Below are 16,975 nucleotides of genomic sequence, written 5' to 3'. Positions count from 1 at the left end.
TCGGCTCCAAGGGCGTCGGCTCCAAAGGCGACGTATGCGGCATCCAGGGGACAGGGCGGGCGCGCTCAAGCTGCCAGGCAGCGTCGGCCTCTGCGCTTGCGCTTGAGCTTGAGCCTGCGTATTCGGCCGGACCCGCCTTCGGCGGACAGCTGCGCTACCCACCCGGGGGCGGGCGGGCCGGCCTGGGCTGGGCTGGCTGGCGGGCTGGCGGGCTGGCGGGCTGGCGGGCGGGCGGGCCGGCCGGGGCGGGGCGGGATCTCCGCTCCCGCCGTGAGCACCCCGGGAGCCGGCCGCCTCGCGTCCGGGCCCTTCTCCATCCCGTGGGGGGTCTGGGCCCGTGGGGCGGGACCTCATGGAGGCAGTTGGCCCGGGGACCTGCGGTGGAGGGGGCGCGGCACTGGGCGCGGAGGGGCGGCCAGCACCCGAGGCGAGGGTGCACTTCCGAGTGACGAGGTTCATCATGGAGGCAGGTAACCGCGGCCGGGAAGAGGGCGGGCCCCGCGCGGACGGGACGTGGAGGCCGGAGCCGCAGTGCTGCACTTTCACCCAGCTGTCCCCAGCCCGCCGCGGGAGCATCGAGCGGGCAGGCAGGGGCTGGCGTAGCGGGGATCCGCTTTCCGAAAGATGGGACCCGCCAAATTCGGTGCTGGCGTGGCTGAGCGGCGGGAAGAGACCGGGCCTGCCCTGCCCTAGCGGAGGCTGGGAGGCTCGGCTTAGGGGAACCGGCCTCTGCCTTTCCGCCACGCCCTGCATACTAGGCTTTGAGCTGCGAGGCATACGCGGTCATGGCCATTTCATGGGCGGGCGCGTAGGTCCAAAGAGAGGATGTGGAAACTAGAAGGCCCCAACTAGAAGGTGGCGGAATCGGGGCGCCCGCATCTCGATTGAGTGTACCGCGCCTTCTGACACACCTGCCTCGCAGCATACGGGGACGCTGGCACTTGGTCACACGGAGCCTTTTGGAGCATGCCCTTGGTGAGGCTCCTGACAAACCTTGTTGACGAGGTCCCATCACATCTAGGACCCAGGGGCTTCCCTGGTGGCGCAGTGGTCGAGAATCCGCCTGCCAATGCAGGGGACACGGGTTCGATCTCTCTGGTCCGGGAAGATCCCACATGCTGCGGAGCAACACAGCCCGTGCGCCACAGCTACTGAGCCTGCAGTGCTGTAACTAGTGCAGCCGGCGCGCCTAGAGCCCGTGCTCCGCAACAAGAGGAGCCACCGCAGTGAGAAGCCCGCGCACCTCAACGAACAGTAGCCCCCGCTCGCCACAACTAGAGACAGCCCACGCGCAGCAATGAAGAACCCAACGCAGCAAATAAATAAATAAATAAATAAATAAATAAATAAATAAATAAATAAAACATACAGGGAACTCTGGCAAATTTAAGTTTAAAAAACAAACAAACAAACAACCCCCTCCCCACAAAAAAAAAAAAAAAACAACAACTAGGAGCCAGGGCGCAGCTTGCGTTTTGAACCCTGCCAGGGCATCCACACCGTGGTGCTGGGCGCTCCTGCGCCGGAGGCGAGGCGATGTAGCTAATTGGATTCCGGTAGAAACACTTTCTCTGTCAGTAGTGGTTTGCTCAGCTGACAGATAGTTGTTGCCGGTCTTTGTTACTTTGTATTCATTCTGCAGAAGAGGGCGTTGGGTGAGTCCGCTTTCAAGTCAAGGTGGGCAGAGTCTGGGGAAATAGTGCAGGACCATTAATCCCAGTGATTTGTACATTTAATTTCCAGGAAGTTTTGCAAAGTATATAAGGATGGCAGTGCCCCCTCATATACCCCATACATCTGCTTGGAGGATCCATGTAAACCAGGGAAGCATGCTACCCTTTGAGGGTTTGCTATATAAAAAACAAGACTTGGAGGGTCATGTACAGTAATACCACCTAATCTGACATCTCTGAGAATGAGGGGTCCCATGTAGGAACTGTCTATGAAACTGAAGTTTAAACCTGGAAATGCTAAAACCTAAATGCTAAAAGCTAATGCTAAAATGTTTTGCATATGCCCTTGCCCTCTGTGTGAGGCTAAATACCGGTCCTCCAAAGATTTCCCCATCCTAATCCCCAGAACCTGTGACTGTTACCTCATGTAGCAAAAGAGATTTTGCAGATGGGATTAAGCATCTTGATGTTGGGGAACTATCCTAGGTTATCTGGTGGGCCCAATATAATCACACCCATCCTTAGAGAGAGAGGCAGGAGGAGGAGACAGGCAGAGGAGAAGGCCATGTGATGATGGAAGCAGAGTTAGAAGATGCTGCACCGCTGGCTTTGAAGATGGAGGAAGGGGCTGTGAGCCAAAGATTGCAGGCGCTTCTAGAAGCTGGAAAGGGCAAGGGAGTGGATTCTCCTCTGGAACCTCCAGAAGGAACCAGCCCTGCCGACACCTTGAACTTAGCCCCCTAAGACTCATTTCGGACTTCTGACCACCGGGATTGTAAGAGAAAAAAGTATGTGTTGTTTTAAGCCACTTAGTTTGTGGTAACTTGTTACAGCAGCTCTGGGGAACTAATACACCTTTTTAGGTAGAGGATGTTGAACACAATTTTAATGACTGTTGGTTGTTCTCCACCTTCTTTCAGTCTATGGGATGTCATTTAACCTTCCCTTATTAACCCTGGTCCTTGTGAATTTGTTTTGGTTCTGTGACCCAGTGCAGTGATTTCCCTAGGAGCTGTCCGGGGGATTTAGGGCTTTAACCCCTAAATCAAACCATCATGCTCTGGTTTTTGAGTTCTGGTCCCTTTTCAGTATGTTGATCTTTTCCCCTCGAGCCTGGCTATGGCCATCGATGTTGCTTTTCTCCTGCTCTGCCTGCGGTTGCCTTTGGCAGTCACCTTGCTTGCTTTTCTTGCCTTTTCTAACCTGTGGAATAGTAAACCAGTGCTGAGTATAATCTTAAACTATGACCTCGGGACTTGTGGCATCTGTTTGATGCTCAGAGGCCTTTTTTCCTCCTGTCACCTTGGCAGGATTTTGGTTAGGTGAGCTGCAGAGGTGGGGGCAACCTCTAGTTAAATGCCTGCTAAGGTGGAAACAGACACACAACTTGGTCCTTTTCAAGATGTGCAGAAGGGGATATGCCAGGTGCAGTAGTTTGAAGCCTTGCTTCTCCTGGCGTGGCCTTGAGGCTTGGGAGAAGTGTGGAGCCCACAGAGCTACTGAAGGGAATGCTGCACTTCAGCGTGACCCCCAGGGGCTTGTTAGCACGTTAGAGTCTGAGAAGCTCGCGTCTAAATCCCTCAGGTCGAGGACCCAGTGGGAGGCACGGCAGCCCCTGCCAGCTGGGCCCTGAGCTCTCGGTCTTGTCTGAACAGGGATGTGCACCCTTAGGGCCCAACCTGGAGGTTCCCCTCACACTTCGCAGGGGGTGAGCCCTGGATGAAGCACTCCCCTGCCTGCTTTCTCTCGGTAGGTGTCAAGCTAGGGATGCGGTCCATCCCCATCGCCACCGCCTGTGCCATATACCATAAGTTCTTCTGCGAGATCGACCTGGACGCCTATGACCCCTACTTGGTGGCCATGTCTTCCCTTTACTTGGCCGGCAAAGTGGAGGAGCAGCACCTGCGCACTCGTGACATCATCAACGTTTCCAACAGGTAGTAGCCGCTTCCGGTGCCCCTGGATGGGCGGTCGGAGGAGGCTCTCACGAGGCCCTGCCCCCAGGCGGCAGCAGTGCAACTCAGGAGGAGGCACCTGGGTGGCCTTGAACTGGGACCGGGAGCGCTAACAGCAAGGGCAGGAGCGAGCCAGAAGCCTAGGGGCAAAGGCAGGAGCGAACCAGAAGCCTAGGGGCAAAGGCAGGAGCGAACCAGAAGCCTAGGGGCAAAGGCAGGAGCGAGCCTGAAGCCTAGGGGCACCTGTGCACTCGTGACATCATCAACGTTTCCAACAGGTAGCCGCTTCCGGTGCCCCCTGGATGGGCGGCCAGAGGAGGTTCTCACGAGGCTCTGCCCCCCAGGCGGCAGCAGTGCAACTCAGGAGGAGGCACCTGGGTGGCCTTGAACTGGGACCGGGAGCGCTAACAGCAAGGGCAGGAGCGAGCCAGAAGCCTAGGGGCAAAGGCAGGAGCGAGCCTGAAGCCTAGGGGCACCTGTGCGAGAGAAGCTGCAGCCAGATTTTGGGAAACCTCAGAGGCCAGACGTGGTGCAGAGGGGGGTGGGAAAGAGTGTGTCCCTAGCGTCGCAGGCGGGCACAGCTGGAGCAGAGTGTATACGTGTAGCTGATTCACTTTGTTATAAAGCAGAAATTAACACACCATTGTAAAGCAATTATACTCCAATAAAGGTGTTAAAAAAATAAATAAAAGATCAAATTCTATTCTAAAAAAAAGAAAAGATTCTCGTGGAGTCTTGGACAGGATGGATGGAACCAGTTGGGTTCTGGGGCCGCCGTCCTATTTAGATGGTGTGGAAACTGGGTCAGAGTTGCTCAGGAGTGTCTCTCGCGGTCCTGGGCCCGAGCAGCTGTGTTCCTGTTGGGGAAGGACACGGGGGTCCAGCCGGCTGGGCGGGCTGTGCCGAGGCCCCGGGGCCTGGGAGAAAGCAATTTATGGAAAGTTAGTGCGTCATAGCCTTTCCAGGAACCCTAATCGTTAGGGAAGAAAACTAGTGTTAACGGAAAAGCACTCCCCACCCCGTAAACATGAAAGGTTCACGGTGTACCTCGAAAGAGTAGGAGAAAAACAGGAGAGGGAACTGCGGAAGGGCAGCTGGAGTCCACCTGTAATTGCCAGGGCCCCAGCAGGGAGGGCGGGCGGGCACGAGGGGAAACTGGGGGGCTCCCGAATAGGACGTGGGACAGCCACGGGGCTAACGCTAGAAGTGGCTTCTTTCCTCTCTGGGTACCGTTTTTATCCCATACTAGACCCGCAGGTGGAGAGTTGTTGATGGTGACCCTGTGCTGATCAACAGCACAGGGGCCCTGGCGTTTGCGTCTGGATATCCCATGACTGGGGGCTCCTGGGGCCACCCACTTCCGCCGTCAGCCGCGCTGTTTCTCTGCACAGGTACTTCCACCCGGACAGCGAGCCCTTGGAGCTGGACTCACGCTTTTGGGAGCTCCGTGACAGCATCGTGCAGTGTGAACTGCTGGTACTGCGGGCTCTGCGTTTCCAGGTCTCCTTCCAGCACCCTCACAAGGTATGTGCTGCGGGGTCGTGGCGGTTCCCAGAGGCATGAAGCTATTCGCTTTTTATCCGGAAAGGGCAGCCCCCCGAGCCCGGAGCCACGCGGGGCCCTGAGGAGGAGCGGTGACCGGCTCGGGCAGCCTCGCTCGTCCCCACGGGGCCCCTCAGGCAGCTCCCATTTCAGCTGCTGCCTTTCCGCCCGCTCGGCTGTGGCTGCAGGCCGGGATCCGCGTGCCCTCTGAAGCCCGTGCCCGTCCCCAGACCCGAATAAGTTGTTTGTTCGCTGAGTCATGGGGAGGCAGGGCCCGTTTCCTGACCTGCCGAGTCCCTGGGCCAGGAGTTGCTGCCCCGCCTCAGAGCTCACGCCCAGCTCAGCTGTGCGTACGAACCCACGAGAAAAGCCTGGTCACTCACCGTTCACAGCTAGGAACGCGTTCGTCCCAACAGAAGAATTGCTTCAGAAAGCAGCAGAAGGGGCACGTGACCCCTTAGAGCACTCGGAAGGCCCCTTGTGGGCAGCTGGAAAGGCGGCCTGCAGAGAGACAGGGGCGGGCCTGTGACGTGGGCCTTCCCGACCGCCTCCCTAGTCCCAGAGCCACTGGTGGAGATTCCCAGCCGTAGTGTTTTCTGTCGGCGTGCAGTGCAGGGCACTCCCCGTGGGCTCAGGAGAGCGTGGTGTTCGGGCAGAGGGGGAGCTGACAGACGGCCGAGCTGGAGGGCATTCAGAGGCCCTAGTGCCCCCGAGAGCCAGTGTCCGGTGTCTGGCGGGCCCCTAGCCTCAGGCTGGACCGTGGGGGCCGTGCCCTGTCGTGCAGATCGGGATGCTGTTTCTGGAGGTTTAGTGTTTGAGCTGGGCCAGGGGATGAAGCAGAATGATCGCTGATGGTGGCCGGCACAGGGCCGCGGTGACGGAGAGGGACTGGGGCGGGGTGGCCATTGAGAGCGGCCGAGCGGGTCTTGGGAGCCGGGCCTGGAGGCTGAGAGCAGGCGGGCCCGTGGGGACCGGGGCGGGGGTGGAGGTGGACCTGGCAGGAGGGTGGGGCAAGGCCCGTGGAAGGCACTGGGGCTTTCTTCCAATGACACTGGGAGGCGACATCCGATCTGTGGCGTACACACATTGTGCCGGCTTAGGGGCGAGCGGCTGGCGGGCAGGCGGGCCGCAGGCTCGCGGTAGGGAGGCAGGTGGCTGGCGGCCAGCTGACCGGCGTGTCTTTGCAGTACCTGCTCCACTACCTGATGTCCCTCCAGAACTGGCTGAACCGCTACAGCTGGCAGCGGAGCCCCGTCTCCATCACCGCCTGGGCCCTGCTGCGGGACAGCTACCACGGGGGGCTGTGCCTCCGGTTCCAGGCTCAGCACATAGCCGTGGCGGTGCTCCACCTGGCCCTGCAGGCCTACGGGGTCGAGGTGCCCGCTGAGGCCGAGGCCGAGAAGCCGTGGTGGCAGGTGAGGTGACTGCGTCGGCAGTCCCGCTTGGCGTGTGTCCCCCTCTTCTCTGCCTGAGGTCCCTGTACCTGGTGTCACATTTCTTTGTAGTAATTATCCACAAAGAAAGATACGGGCTACTTGGGAACCTTGAAGCTTGAGAATACTCTGTCCTAATAGTCTAAGGCAGGCTCTCCCCCTCAACATCGTGGACGTTCAGGGCCGGATGTAGGATGTCGAGCAGGACAACGAAAACCGTGTCCAGACATTGCCAAGTGCCTCGGGGTAGGGATCACCCCTGGTTGAGAACTGCTGAGGTCAACCAAGCACTTTTTTTGAATTGAGTGGGAGCTTGTCATAGAGCCGAGGTTAATAAGTCTGGCTTCACGTCAGAAGACGTATAGGGGGTGCTCTAAAAAGGCAGTGCTTGGTAGGTAGATAGATAGATGATGTGTGGATGGATAGGTGATGGTGGATGGTGGGATGGATAGATGATAGAAAAGGAGGTAGTTGGATAATAGATGGGTGGGTGGATGCACAGATAGATAAGACAGGTGACACCCCGCCTCCCCCAGACGTACTGAACCTCGAGAGCAGTCTGTCGAGAGCTGGGTGAACTGTGTCTGTCAGAAAGGCTGCAGTCCTAGCGGGTCTCCCTGGGTAGTCCCACTGTTTCTTAAAATGGGATTTTGACATCATTCTCTGTTTTTCCTGTCCCATACTTGAAATTTGCTGTTCCTCTCTTCATGACACCTCCTTGTCCCTCCTTGTCCTACAATGAGATTCCATGTAAGCAGACTTTGAGGTGATGGAAGGCTCCTCCTTTTTGTGCACCTCCCCTCCCATGTGAACCCACAGTGGCTGCCTCCCCCCGGCCTGCTCGCCCTTCCCGGGAGATCACAGCTTCTTTCTGTGCTTCATTGTCCTTTATTGCCTGTCTACCGCCTCCCCCCACCACCACCCCAAGGCCAGGGACCTTGTCTGCTTCATCAGCTGCCCCGCGCCCAGTGCCTGGGCAGGTGGGGGGCAAAGGGCGGCTGCGTGGACAAAAGCATTGCTCCGTGCCGGGCTTCTTGGGGACTTCCAGATCATGTGAGCCCCATGTCCCCACTCTGTTGAATCAGGTGGCGGCGCAAGGGGCCGCTGCTTCCTGGCCCATCCCGGGCTGCTTGGATCTGCCGGGTCATCACTGGTTTCCTCTGCGTGTCTTCTGTGCCGCTCTCCTTTCTCTTCGCTCGCTCCTGACCGTGACCGCGGCTGGAGCGGCCGCAGCAACCTCTGCCCCCCGTCTCGGCCGTCACCCCTCACCCCTCGTGAGAGGAGAGCACGGGGAACGGCTCCGCCACGGGCCTCTTTTCTGGGCGACACACACTTACCCAGCAATCGTCCTCCCGGGCGAGGCCGCCCCCCTGGGCGGTACACCCGCGCTACCCTCGCTCTTCAGTCTTTCTGGGGGGCTCTGAGTTCCGGGCACGGGAGCCATCGGGCATCCTTTGGGCACGTGAGGGCCACTTGCTTGGTGATGAGTGGCCGCTGCTGGGCCGCCTGCCCGGCCCCGGGGCGCTTCCTCTAAATCGTGAGGCACTCTTCCTGCTCATCTGCCCTCAGCCACCGCTTCTCTGAAGTCACTTGTCTGCCCTCGAGCGCGGCGGCGGTGGCAGCGGGGTGCCCGTCTGTGCCCAGGTGCTTCGGGCCTCTGGGTGGCTGAGGCTCTGGCTCTAAAGCAGTAGCGAGTTGCAGCAGGTGTCAGAATTCCCATCTTTTTAATGCCGAGTCCTGTTCCGTGGTACGGCTGGACCATGTCATGTTGGTTCATTCCTCCATGGAGGGACACTTGGGTTGTTTCCAGCTTTTGGCCCTGGACTACTTTTTTTTAAAAAATATTTATTTATTTATGTGGCTGCGCCGGGTCTTAGTTGCGGCAGGCGGGCTCCTTAGTTGCAGCTCGCATGTGGGATCTAGTTCCCTGACCCGGGATAGAACCCAGGCCGCCTGCATTGGGAGTGCACAGCCTTAACCACTGTGCCACCGGGGAAGTCCCGGCCCTGGACTACTTTTTTTTTTTTTTTTTTTTTTTAAGATTATAGTAAGGCAACATTGGAAATCAAACTCAGATTTGTGTTTAAATCCTGCTCTTTTTTTTTTTTTTTTTTAAATTAATTAATTAATTTATTTTTGGCTGTGTTGGGTCTTCGTTTCTGCGCGAGGGCTTTCTCCAGCTGTGGCGAGCGGGGGCCCCTCTTCATCGCGGTGCGCGGGCCTCTCACTGTCGCGGCCTCTCCCGTTGCGGAGCACAGGCTCCAGACGCGCAGGCTCAGTAGTTGTGGCTCACGGGCTTAGTTGCTCCGCGGCATGTGGGATCTTCCCAGACCAGGGCTCGAACCCGTGTCCCCTGCATTGGCAGGCAGATTCTTAACCACTGCGCCACCAGGGAAGCCCCCTGGACTACTTTTTAACGGCCGTTTCTTGGCTTGGGGTCTCCAGGAGCATACAGGTAGAGGACCCTGACAAGCAAGCCTGTATTTCTTTTTTTTTTTTTTTTAACATCTTTATTGGAGTATAATTGCTTTCCAATGGTGTGTTAGTTTCTGCTGTATAACAAAGTGAATCAGTTATACATATACATGTCCCCATATCTCTTTCCTCTTGCATCTCCCTCCCTCCCACCCTCCCTATCCCACCCCTCTAGGTGATCACAAAGCACAGAGCTGATCTCCCTGTGCTATGCAAGCCTGTATTTCTGAAGTATTTATTTTCCAACCAGAGTCCAGGGGGTGATGGCTGATCTTCCTGAGCCAGTGGTCGAGGGAGGGGGTGTTTCCAGGTCACTATCTCCCACCTGAAGCGACAGCCTGTGGAGAGTTCAGGCTTCCTTCGGTGGCCATGCAGGAGGGTGGACTCAGGTCCAGCTTTTGCCCTAGCTCAGCCCTGGGCCTTGACCTTCGTGGTACCTTGATTCCCCAGGCAGCAACCCCCTGGCCCGGGGGCCACGGCATCCAACCAAGTGCTCCTTGTTTTGCTTTTTACTTGCCGTGTCATCAGGGGTCCCCAAGGGCACCCTCAGGCTCGACGTGTTGCCGGGAGGACTCACAGAGTTCAGAAAAGCCGTTATGCTCGTGCTTATGGGAGTTTGGGTTAGTTACCGGGGAAGGATACAGGTTGAAATCAGCAAAGATAAAAGGAACGGAGGACAGGTCCAGGAGAGACCAGGTATGAGCTCCCAGGTCCCTCGGCCCTGGGCAAACCGAGACCCTCTCATCAGGCAGGGGCCTAGAGTTCCCCTCCCAGGAGCCAGGCCAGGACCAGACCTTCCTTGGGAACGTGCAGAGTTAGGCCCTCTTCATTTGGGCCCCTGGGGACTCACGTTGCAATTTTATAAGCTCCGTGGCACAGTCAAGTGGCGGTCTGGGGACTTCCCTGGCAGTCCAGTGGTTAGGACTCAGTGCTCTCACTGCCGGGGCCCGGGTTCAATCCCTGGTCGGGGAACTAAGATCCAGTAAGCTGTGCAGCGTGGCCAAAAAAAAAAAAAAAAAAGACGCGCTCTGGTCCAGGCTAGAGAGCAGGTCCACGTGTTCCCTAGGGGTTGGCCTAGGGTAGAGTGGGGTCCAGGAGACCTAGCCTATTTCTGGAAATGAACTCCCCACCCCTGCTCCCATCCCCAGAGACTGTGGACCTGAGAGCTCCAGGGGGAGGCAGGAGCCTGTCACCGGCTTCCCATGTAACCCAGGACAAGTCCCCTCTCCTGTATGAGCTGGACGATCACCACAGCCTCTTCCATCTGGAATGTTCTCTGCTTTGTGATCAGCCTCGGCAGGCTGGACCTGAACCGGCTGTGCAGAGAGCCACCCTCGTTTCCAATAGCCGAGTCCGCATGCCATCCCCCACCCCTGTGCACTGTGGTTCTGTGCTTAGTGGCGGGCGCCTTGTTTAACCGAGAGGGTGTCTAACCGGAACCTGTTTTCCTTCTCCTTTCTAGGTGTTTAGTGAAGACCTTACCAAGCCAATCATTGATAACATTGTGTCTGATCTCATTCAGATTTATACCATGGACACAGAGATCCCCTAAGGCCCTGGTCCAGGCCTGCCCAAAGAGAAGTCCGTGACGCTCGGCAGCCTGGGGATGGCACCGCCACAGGGCCGTGAACGCCAGCCCCCAGAGGACCAGCTGGAAGGGCTGGTGAAGGCGATGACTGTCCCCGGCAGCCGTGGTCTGGACAGTGGCAGGAGCCACGCCTCCAGCGGGCGGGCTGGGAGTGCACCGCGAGGGGCTGCCGAGGCCAGGCGCCGCGTCTGCTTTTATCCTTTGAGAGGACCTGACTGCCGTCGAGGGTGACGTCATCGGAAGGAAGATCAAAGAAAGGATGGGACTGAGCCCCTGGGGATTTTTTAAAAGCCTGATTTATAGAATGAATGAATGTGCAACATAGATGGAACTTTATTTTGTGTAATAAAAGATACAAATGAACTGGGACACCCTGTGTTTGCTCTGTAGCCCGTGCTGCGCTGGGGGGTTTGTGGGTGCCATCCAGACTCGACTTCCCCTCAAATGCTCTCCAGGTGGAAGTGCTTGGGGTAGGCCCTCCACCAATTCCGGAAGGCAGGATGGCACAGCGTGTGCCCGTGTCACAATGACGTCCCCTGGAAGGGCCCACGTGTCCTCCCTCCTCTGCTGGGACACTTGCAGGGCTTGGCAATCATTCTGCTTGGCGAGTGAGGTTACATCTTGGAAAGAGAGGTTAAGGAGTATCATTTGAGTTCAAGAAGACCAAAATGTATCTAGAAAGTTACAAATTTTTATTAATGCCAAGACAGTGAGTCAAGATGCCGAGTCTAGGGACTCTCAGAGCCGTGCCCCGCCCCCCGACTCCCACTCAGATGGCACTGCTTCGGGAAGGACTGCTCTTCGGTGTGCCCTGGGCGAAAGAGGCCAGCCTGGGCGGTTCTCCCTGGGAACCCCCGCTGGGCTCGATGCATGCTGGTACGACCATCCTTCAACACATGATGGCATGGGCGCTGGGGGACTGTCCCAGGCACTTCACCACATTTGCGAGGTTGTCACCAGGGGAGCGCAGGCTCTGGACACTGGCCACCATGCCCTCTGTCACCCACAGGTATGGGGGCTGGTTGGCACGCCCAGGGTCCACTGGGTGAGGGGCACAGGGAGGGGTCACTCATGGGTGACAAGTCAGGCAGTAGGGCTTGCTTGAGTTTGCGAAGTGATTGTGTTATTTGTCTTCAGGGTGAAGGATATGAGTAAATGTCCCCTTTTCCACTGTGTCCTTTCCAGCTCAACTGGGCACCCTTTGATGACAGAGTCTGTGTCAAAGCCCAGGGCTGGGGCTCTGAGCGTGGACAGTGGAGGGTGAGGGGCCTGGCTGGCAGGCCTCTGAGGGCGGCTTCGGCTCTCTTGCCAGTGCTTTCTGCCTCGTGCTTTTTAAAAAGCACCTTGCCTCCATCACCCCCTTCCTCCCCACAGGCTGGGCCCAGCTCCACGCCCCCCCCCCCCCGGCCTTGCCTGCCCCATGTGGCCTAGCACTGCCCTTGGTGTCCCCACCCCAGCCGAGAGCCACCGTGCTGAACCAGGCGAGCTCTGGATTGTGGGACTAACAGCAGCCTCTCTGGAGGTTCTGTGGCCCTAAGTTTCCTCTCACGATTACCAGGTATCAGGCAAGTTCCTTTCTCTCAATGGGACTCAGTTTCCCACTATGTAAATCGAGCAGGTTGGACCAAACAATTTCAGACTGTGATTGCTGACTGCTATTTTAAATCCCTCAACCCATGTGTGTGCCTGTCACACTGCCCTGGGGACTTGCTGGCTTTGTGTGCTGGCCTCTGGGCCTGTCCACTCAGTGCTTGTCACTAAGGGGTTGTCTGTGTGTCTTCCTGATGCCGCTAAGGCTGTGAGCCCCACCTTCAGTGTGTGTTGTCATTGGAACAGAGATAAGGATAGGTATTGGGACGTATGTGACACTTTTGAGGAATACGTGACACGGCCAGCTGTGCTTTGTAAGGACAGTTCAGCCATAGAATATGAATTAAAACCTGGTGCAGGGTGGTTTTCTTTTGTTTGCTTTGGCTTCCTATTACTGAGGCTTTTGTAAAAGATAGTATGGATTAAAGATATACAACCTTCCATCTCCTTTATTTTAGGTTCAAAAAAGAGAGATTGAGATAAGATTTTCTAGAACCTGAAGCTTCCAGGACCTTTTTATTCCAGGACCTGTCAAGCCAGAGGAAGGAGGGGGCAAAGCAGGTTCTATGTGGGACTCGGCCCATCTCTTCTTTTCCAGCTGGGATGGGGAGTGGTGTCCCCCAAAGACATGTTCACGTCCTAAGCCCCGGAACCTGTGGATGGGACCTTATTTGGAAATAGTCTCTGCGGTGTTGTTAAGGTAAGATGCGATTCTACAGGAGTAGGGTGACCCTAGTCCGATATGCCTGGTGTCTATAAGAAGAGGAGAGAGACACAGAGATAGGCCTGTGCAGAGGGAGAATACCAGGTGAAGACACAGACTCACAGGCACAAGGCCCTGTGACGACGGAGGCAGAGACTAGAGTGATGTGTCTACAAGCCAAGGGCTGCCAGTGATGCCAGAAGCTGGAAAAAACTAGAATCTTCCCCTAGAGGCTGCAGAGGGTACGTGGCCCTGCCACACCTTGATTTCAGACTTCTGATCTCCAGAACTGGGAGAGAAGAAACGCCTGTGCTTTAGCGCCCCCCATCTCCCGGTTTGTGGTACTTTGTTATAGCAGCCTAGGAAACTCACACATGGGCCTTCCCCCGACTCATGGCACCCACCCCCGTTCCCAGGCTGCCAGCTGGTAAAGACGGCGTCCGGCTTTGTGAAGGGATGGGTGTTATAGTACCTTCCTTGCCCCAAGGCATTTGGCTAAGTACCAGTTTCTTCCCATGGGAACCTGGGTCATATTTGATAGTGGAAGTCCATGAAAAAGAGAATTCAGACATAAATGAATGAGATCTCTCCCGAAGGTGCAGCTGTCTTGATATGGCATTTGGCCCAACCTAGACTTACTTAGCTTTATGATTCGAGATGGCCTTGTGCATCAGTGAAGTAAGAGCTCCCTGCTATTTGTTTGCCTGCTGTTTTCTGCCATTTGTCTCTGGCCTTTTTTGGAAGTATGGACTCTGGTGGTTGGAAGGGAACTTAGAAGCCATTTTGCTCATTTCTTGGCAGCTTCCCTGGAAAATGCTTTCTCTGGCACTGCCAAGTCTACAAGGGTGACATGCAGAGTGGGGGAATAGAAATATGAGAAACCAGGACGCAGGGACTTTTGGCACCACTGCCGCGGGAGTCATTTGCAAATCTTGGGCCAGAGCTGCCTTCGTGGCTCTACTGGTGCGGCACGGCTGTCCCCAGCACAGGTGTTCAAAGACGCCTAGTGAGCGAAGGAATGAATGGGGCAGTGACGCTCGGAGCAAGTGAATGAGTGCAATAATGGGCTTTCTTTCCATGGCTTTGGTTTAAAGAGGAAATCTGTGATTGGAACCCTTGTGCACTGCTGGGGGGAATAGAAAACGCTGCTGGTGCCGTGGAAAACAGTCTGGCCATCCCTCCAAAAATTAAACAGAAGATTACCATAGGATCCAGCAATTCCACTTCCAGGTATCTACCCAAAAGAAGTGAACGCAGGGGCTCAAATAGGTATCTGTACACCCGTGTTCACAACTGCGTGATTCACAATAGCCAAAATGTGGAAACCACCCAAGTGTTCATTGAAGGGGGAATGGACAAACAAGATGTGGTCCATCCAATCAGTGGAATGTTATTCAGCCTTAAAAAGGAAGGTCGTTCTCACACCTGCTACAACATGGCTGGACCTACAAGGCATCATGGTCAGGGAAATCAGCCAGACACAAAGGACAGATACTGTATGACTCCACTTGTATGAGCCGCTTAGAGTCGTCAGATTCCTAGAGACAGAAAGTAGGATGGGGGCGGGGAGGAGGCATGGGCTGGGGGAGGACGGGCTGGGGGAGGGGGAGGGGGGCTAGTGTCTAACGGGGACAGAGTTTCCCTTGGGGAAGATGAACAGTTCTAGAGATGGATGGTGGGGATGGCTGCACAGCAACCTGAATGTACTTAATGCCGCCCAACTGGGCGCTGAAAAATGGTTAACGTGGTAAACTTGATGTTATCTGTACTTTTCCACAATAAAAAACGAAGCCGTCTGCATGTGTGCCAGGGTTCCGGCATTTGGGTGGTGTTCCCCGCTCCCACCCTCCTCTGAGGATGCCACTCTGGAGATTCAGGTCAGGCCCTTCCAGGTCAAGACAGTTTGAGGACCACCATGCGAACCTGACCCCACAGGGTGGTCGAGCCCTCTCCTCCTTCCATTAGGATTGGCAAGGTGGCCACAACCCCAGGGGAACCCCGCTGCCCCCGGGGCTCACCCCAGCTAGGTAAAGGGAGGAAGACGCTTCTCTTTAGGTCTGGAGGAGAATTCACCAAATAATAAACCACACACGTTACCCAGACTGAGATTGTGGGAGCCTTTCATTTTTTTTTTCAATACACAGAAATTTTGGTCTATTCTTTAAATTAGGAAATTCAACTACAGACTTTAAATTATTATGCATCTGTGGTCTTCCTCATTAAGATATTTTTGTTCATCTTTATAACAGGCAGATAAAAATGTAAAACAGATTTAATAACTGAACACAGTTGACCAAGCCATTCCATATAAGATAATGCTTTAGAGAGAGGGGCTTCCCAACGAGATAGGGCCCCCGGCCTGAAGACGCACAGAAATGAGAGCAGCGATCTGCACCCCACACCCCATGGAAAGGCAGCCTAGGGACTAAACAATCGCCGTGTACAGGAGGCAACTTTGGACAGCAGCAGCAAGGCTTTGTGTCTACAACAGAGGATGAAAAGAAGCCCGTGAGCATAGCATTACTCAGTGTATATTCTTCAATTTAAACATTTCCAATTTTAGTTCTTGTTTAAGAACACACAGACCCTCAACAAATTGAGTTGCCCTGTTTGTTGTTGTTTAAACAAGGACATTAGGGAACAATTTACAAATGGGTAACATTCTCAATGTGCCCTTTGGGAGAAAGGGATGGCTTTAAGTTATCGGTAGCTGGCATTTTAAGTGGAATTTGCTTTTCTAACCGAAATTCCTTTGCCCGAGATTTGACTACTCCTGCACGGGGCTGACATGGCATTAATGTTAACAGTGGGGACCGAGCACGCTTGGGACGCCGCCTGCCCGGATGCACACAGACACAAGTGGAGGCAAGGCAAGCCCTGGCCAGGGGCTGCGGGATGGGCACGGGATGGGCACGGGATGGGCACGGGATGGGCACGGGATGGGCACGTGTCCCTCCACCCCTCAGCTCCCAGCTGTCCCCCCGCGGCTCAGCCCCAGGCCCGAGCGACAGGCACCTGTACTAGCCGCGGTTGGACCCCAGCCTCCTCCCTGCAAAATGTGAGACAGAAGAATTCTGAAGGTAAAAGAACCCCTGCTTCTTCTGCATTTCCCACCCTGGTTATCGCGCATTTGAGGAAAACTGAGGCTTGGCACGCTGCGTGCCCACACTGCCAGGAGAGGCTCCCGAGGGAACCGTCTGGGGAGCCCAGGCCCAGCTCTCCCCACCTGCAGACCAGTGCTCAGCCGATGACGTGGCAGAGCTGACCTCCTCAGCATCCCGCACTCGCCATTACAGCAACAGAGGCGAGGTACCATGGCTCCCAGGGGCTTGGCGTCCCCGAGGTCGCCGTAGGTGGCTGCAGGCCCAGATCCATGCCCTCGTGGGTCACAGTTATCCTTGAACGAGAACACCAGGATCCGAAGAGCGCTTTGCGCTTTGGCGGGTGGTGACTGAGAACCTTTCCCAGTCGCTTTATGGGCGTCTCAGTGACAACTTCTTGGCATTTGCCAAAGCAGAGCGGGAGTCCAGGTGGAGGCGCCAAGGGGGCTGGGGTCTGCGCTGTGGCCGAGTCGGCTCCTCCTGGGTTTGGATGGAGCCTCTGTCTCCGCTTTCTTTCTGACTCTCTGCATTCTTCCCCACCTCCACCCGTGGACCTGGCTCTCCTGGGGCTGCTCTGGGGATTCTGGATCATCCCAGGAGGTCAGGCATGGCAGGCGGCCTGGCTTCACGCTCTTGAAGTTGGGGCTCTGACAAAGAAAGCCTACCCACTGGCCAGAATTCAGGGCTTGGAATTGGAGTTGGAACCAAAGGAAACCGAAAGCAAAACTCCCCCTTCGGCCTACTGGAGGGAATCATTCTCATCAATACTTTGGTACTTTCCTTTTAAATAAAAATTCCATCGAATGGTGTTTTTTTCTCTATAGGCAGGGGTCTCAAAGTGCAAATGTTCCAACTGTTCCAACTGTAATTGCTCCGGCCTCGCGCCTGCCTTCCCAGGAACTGTGCTGGGAGGAC

General features: G+C 55.9%; 1 protein-coding gene across 3 annotated transcripts; it reads left to right on the top strand.

Moving 5' to 3' along the window:
• Positions 1–213: 213 nt before the first annotated feature.
• CCNQ (cyclin Q) lies at positions 214–11,029 on the top strand. 3 transcript variants are annotated; one of them, XM_061179048.1, is made up of 6 exons: positions 411–470; positions 1,022–2,461; positions 3,427–3,610; positions 5,020–5,152; positions 6,358–6,585; positions 10,601–11,029. In XM_061179048.1, exons 3-6 carry the CDS (start codon positions 3,441–3,443, stop codon positions 10,628–10,630), a joined length of 561 nt encoding a protein of 186 aa, XP_061035031.1. In that variant the 5' UTR covers positions 411–470; positions 1,022–2,461; positions 3,427–3,440; the 3' UTR covers positions 10,631–11,029. The 3 variants fall into 3 exon arrangements, with proteins under 3 accessions (XP_061035029.1, XP_061035031.1, XP_061035030.1); XM_061179046.1 differs by lacking the exon at positions 1,022–2,461 and having other exon boundaries at positions 214–470; XM_061179047.1 differs by lacking the exon at positions 411–470 and having other exon boundaries at positions 982–2,461.
• The last annotated feature ends 5,946 nt before the right edge of the window (positions 11,030–16,975 follow it).

The sequence above is a fragment of the Eubalaena glacialis genome, chromosome X (assembly GCF_028564815.1).
Source record: "Eubalaena glacialis isolate mEubGla1 chromosome X, mEubGla1.1.hap2.+ XY, whole genome shotgun sequence".
Taxonomy (NCBI): domain Eukaryota; kingdom Metazoa; phylum Chordata; class Mammalia; order Artiodactyla; family Balaenidae; genus Eubalaena; species Eubalaena glacialis.
Note: the sequence above shows the minus strand (reverse complement) of the source record. Positions and strands in the feature narration are given on the sequence as shown.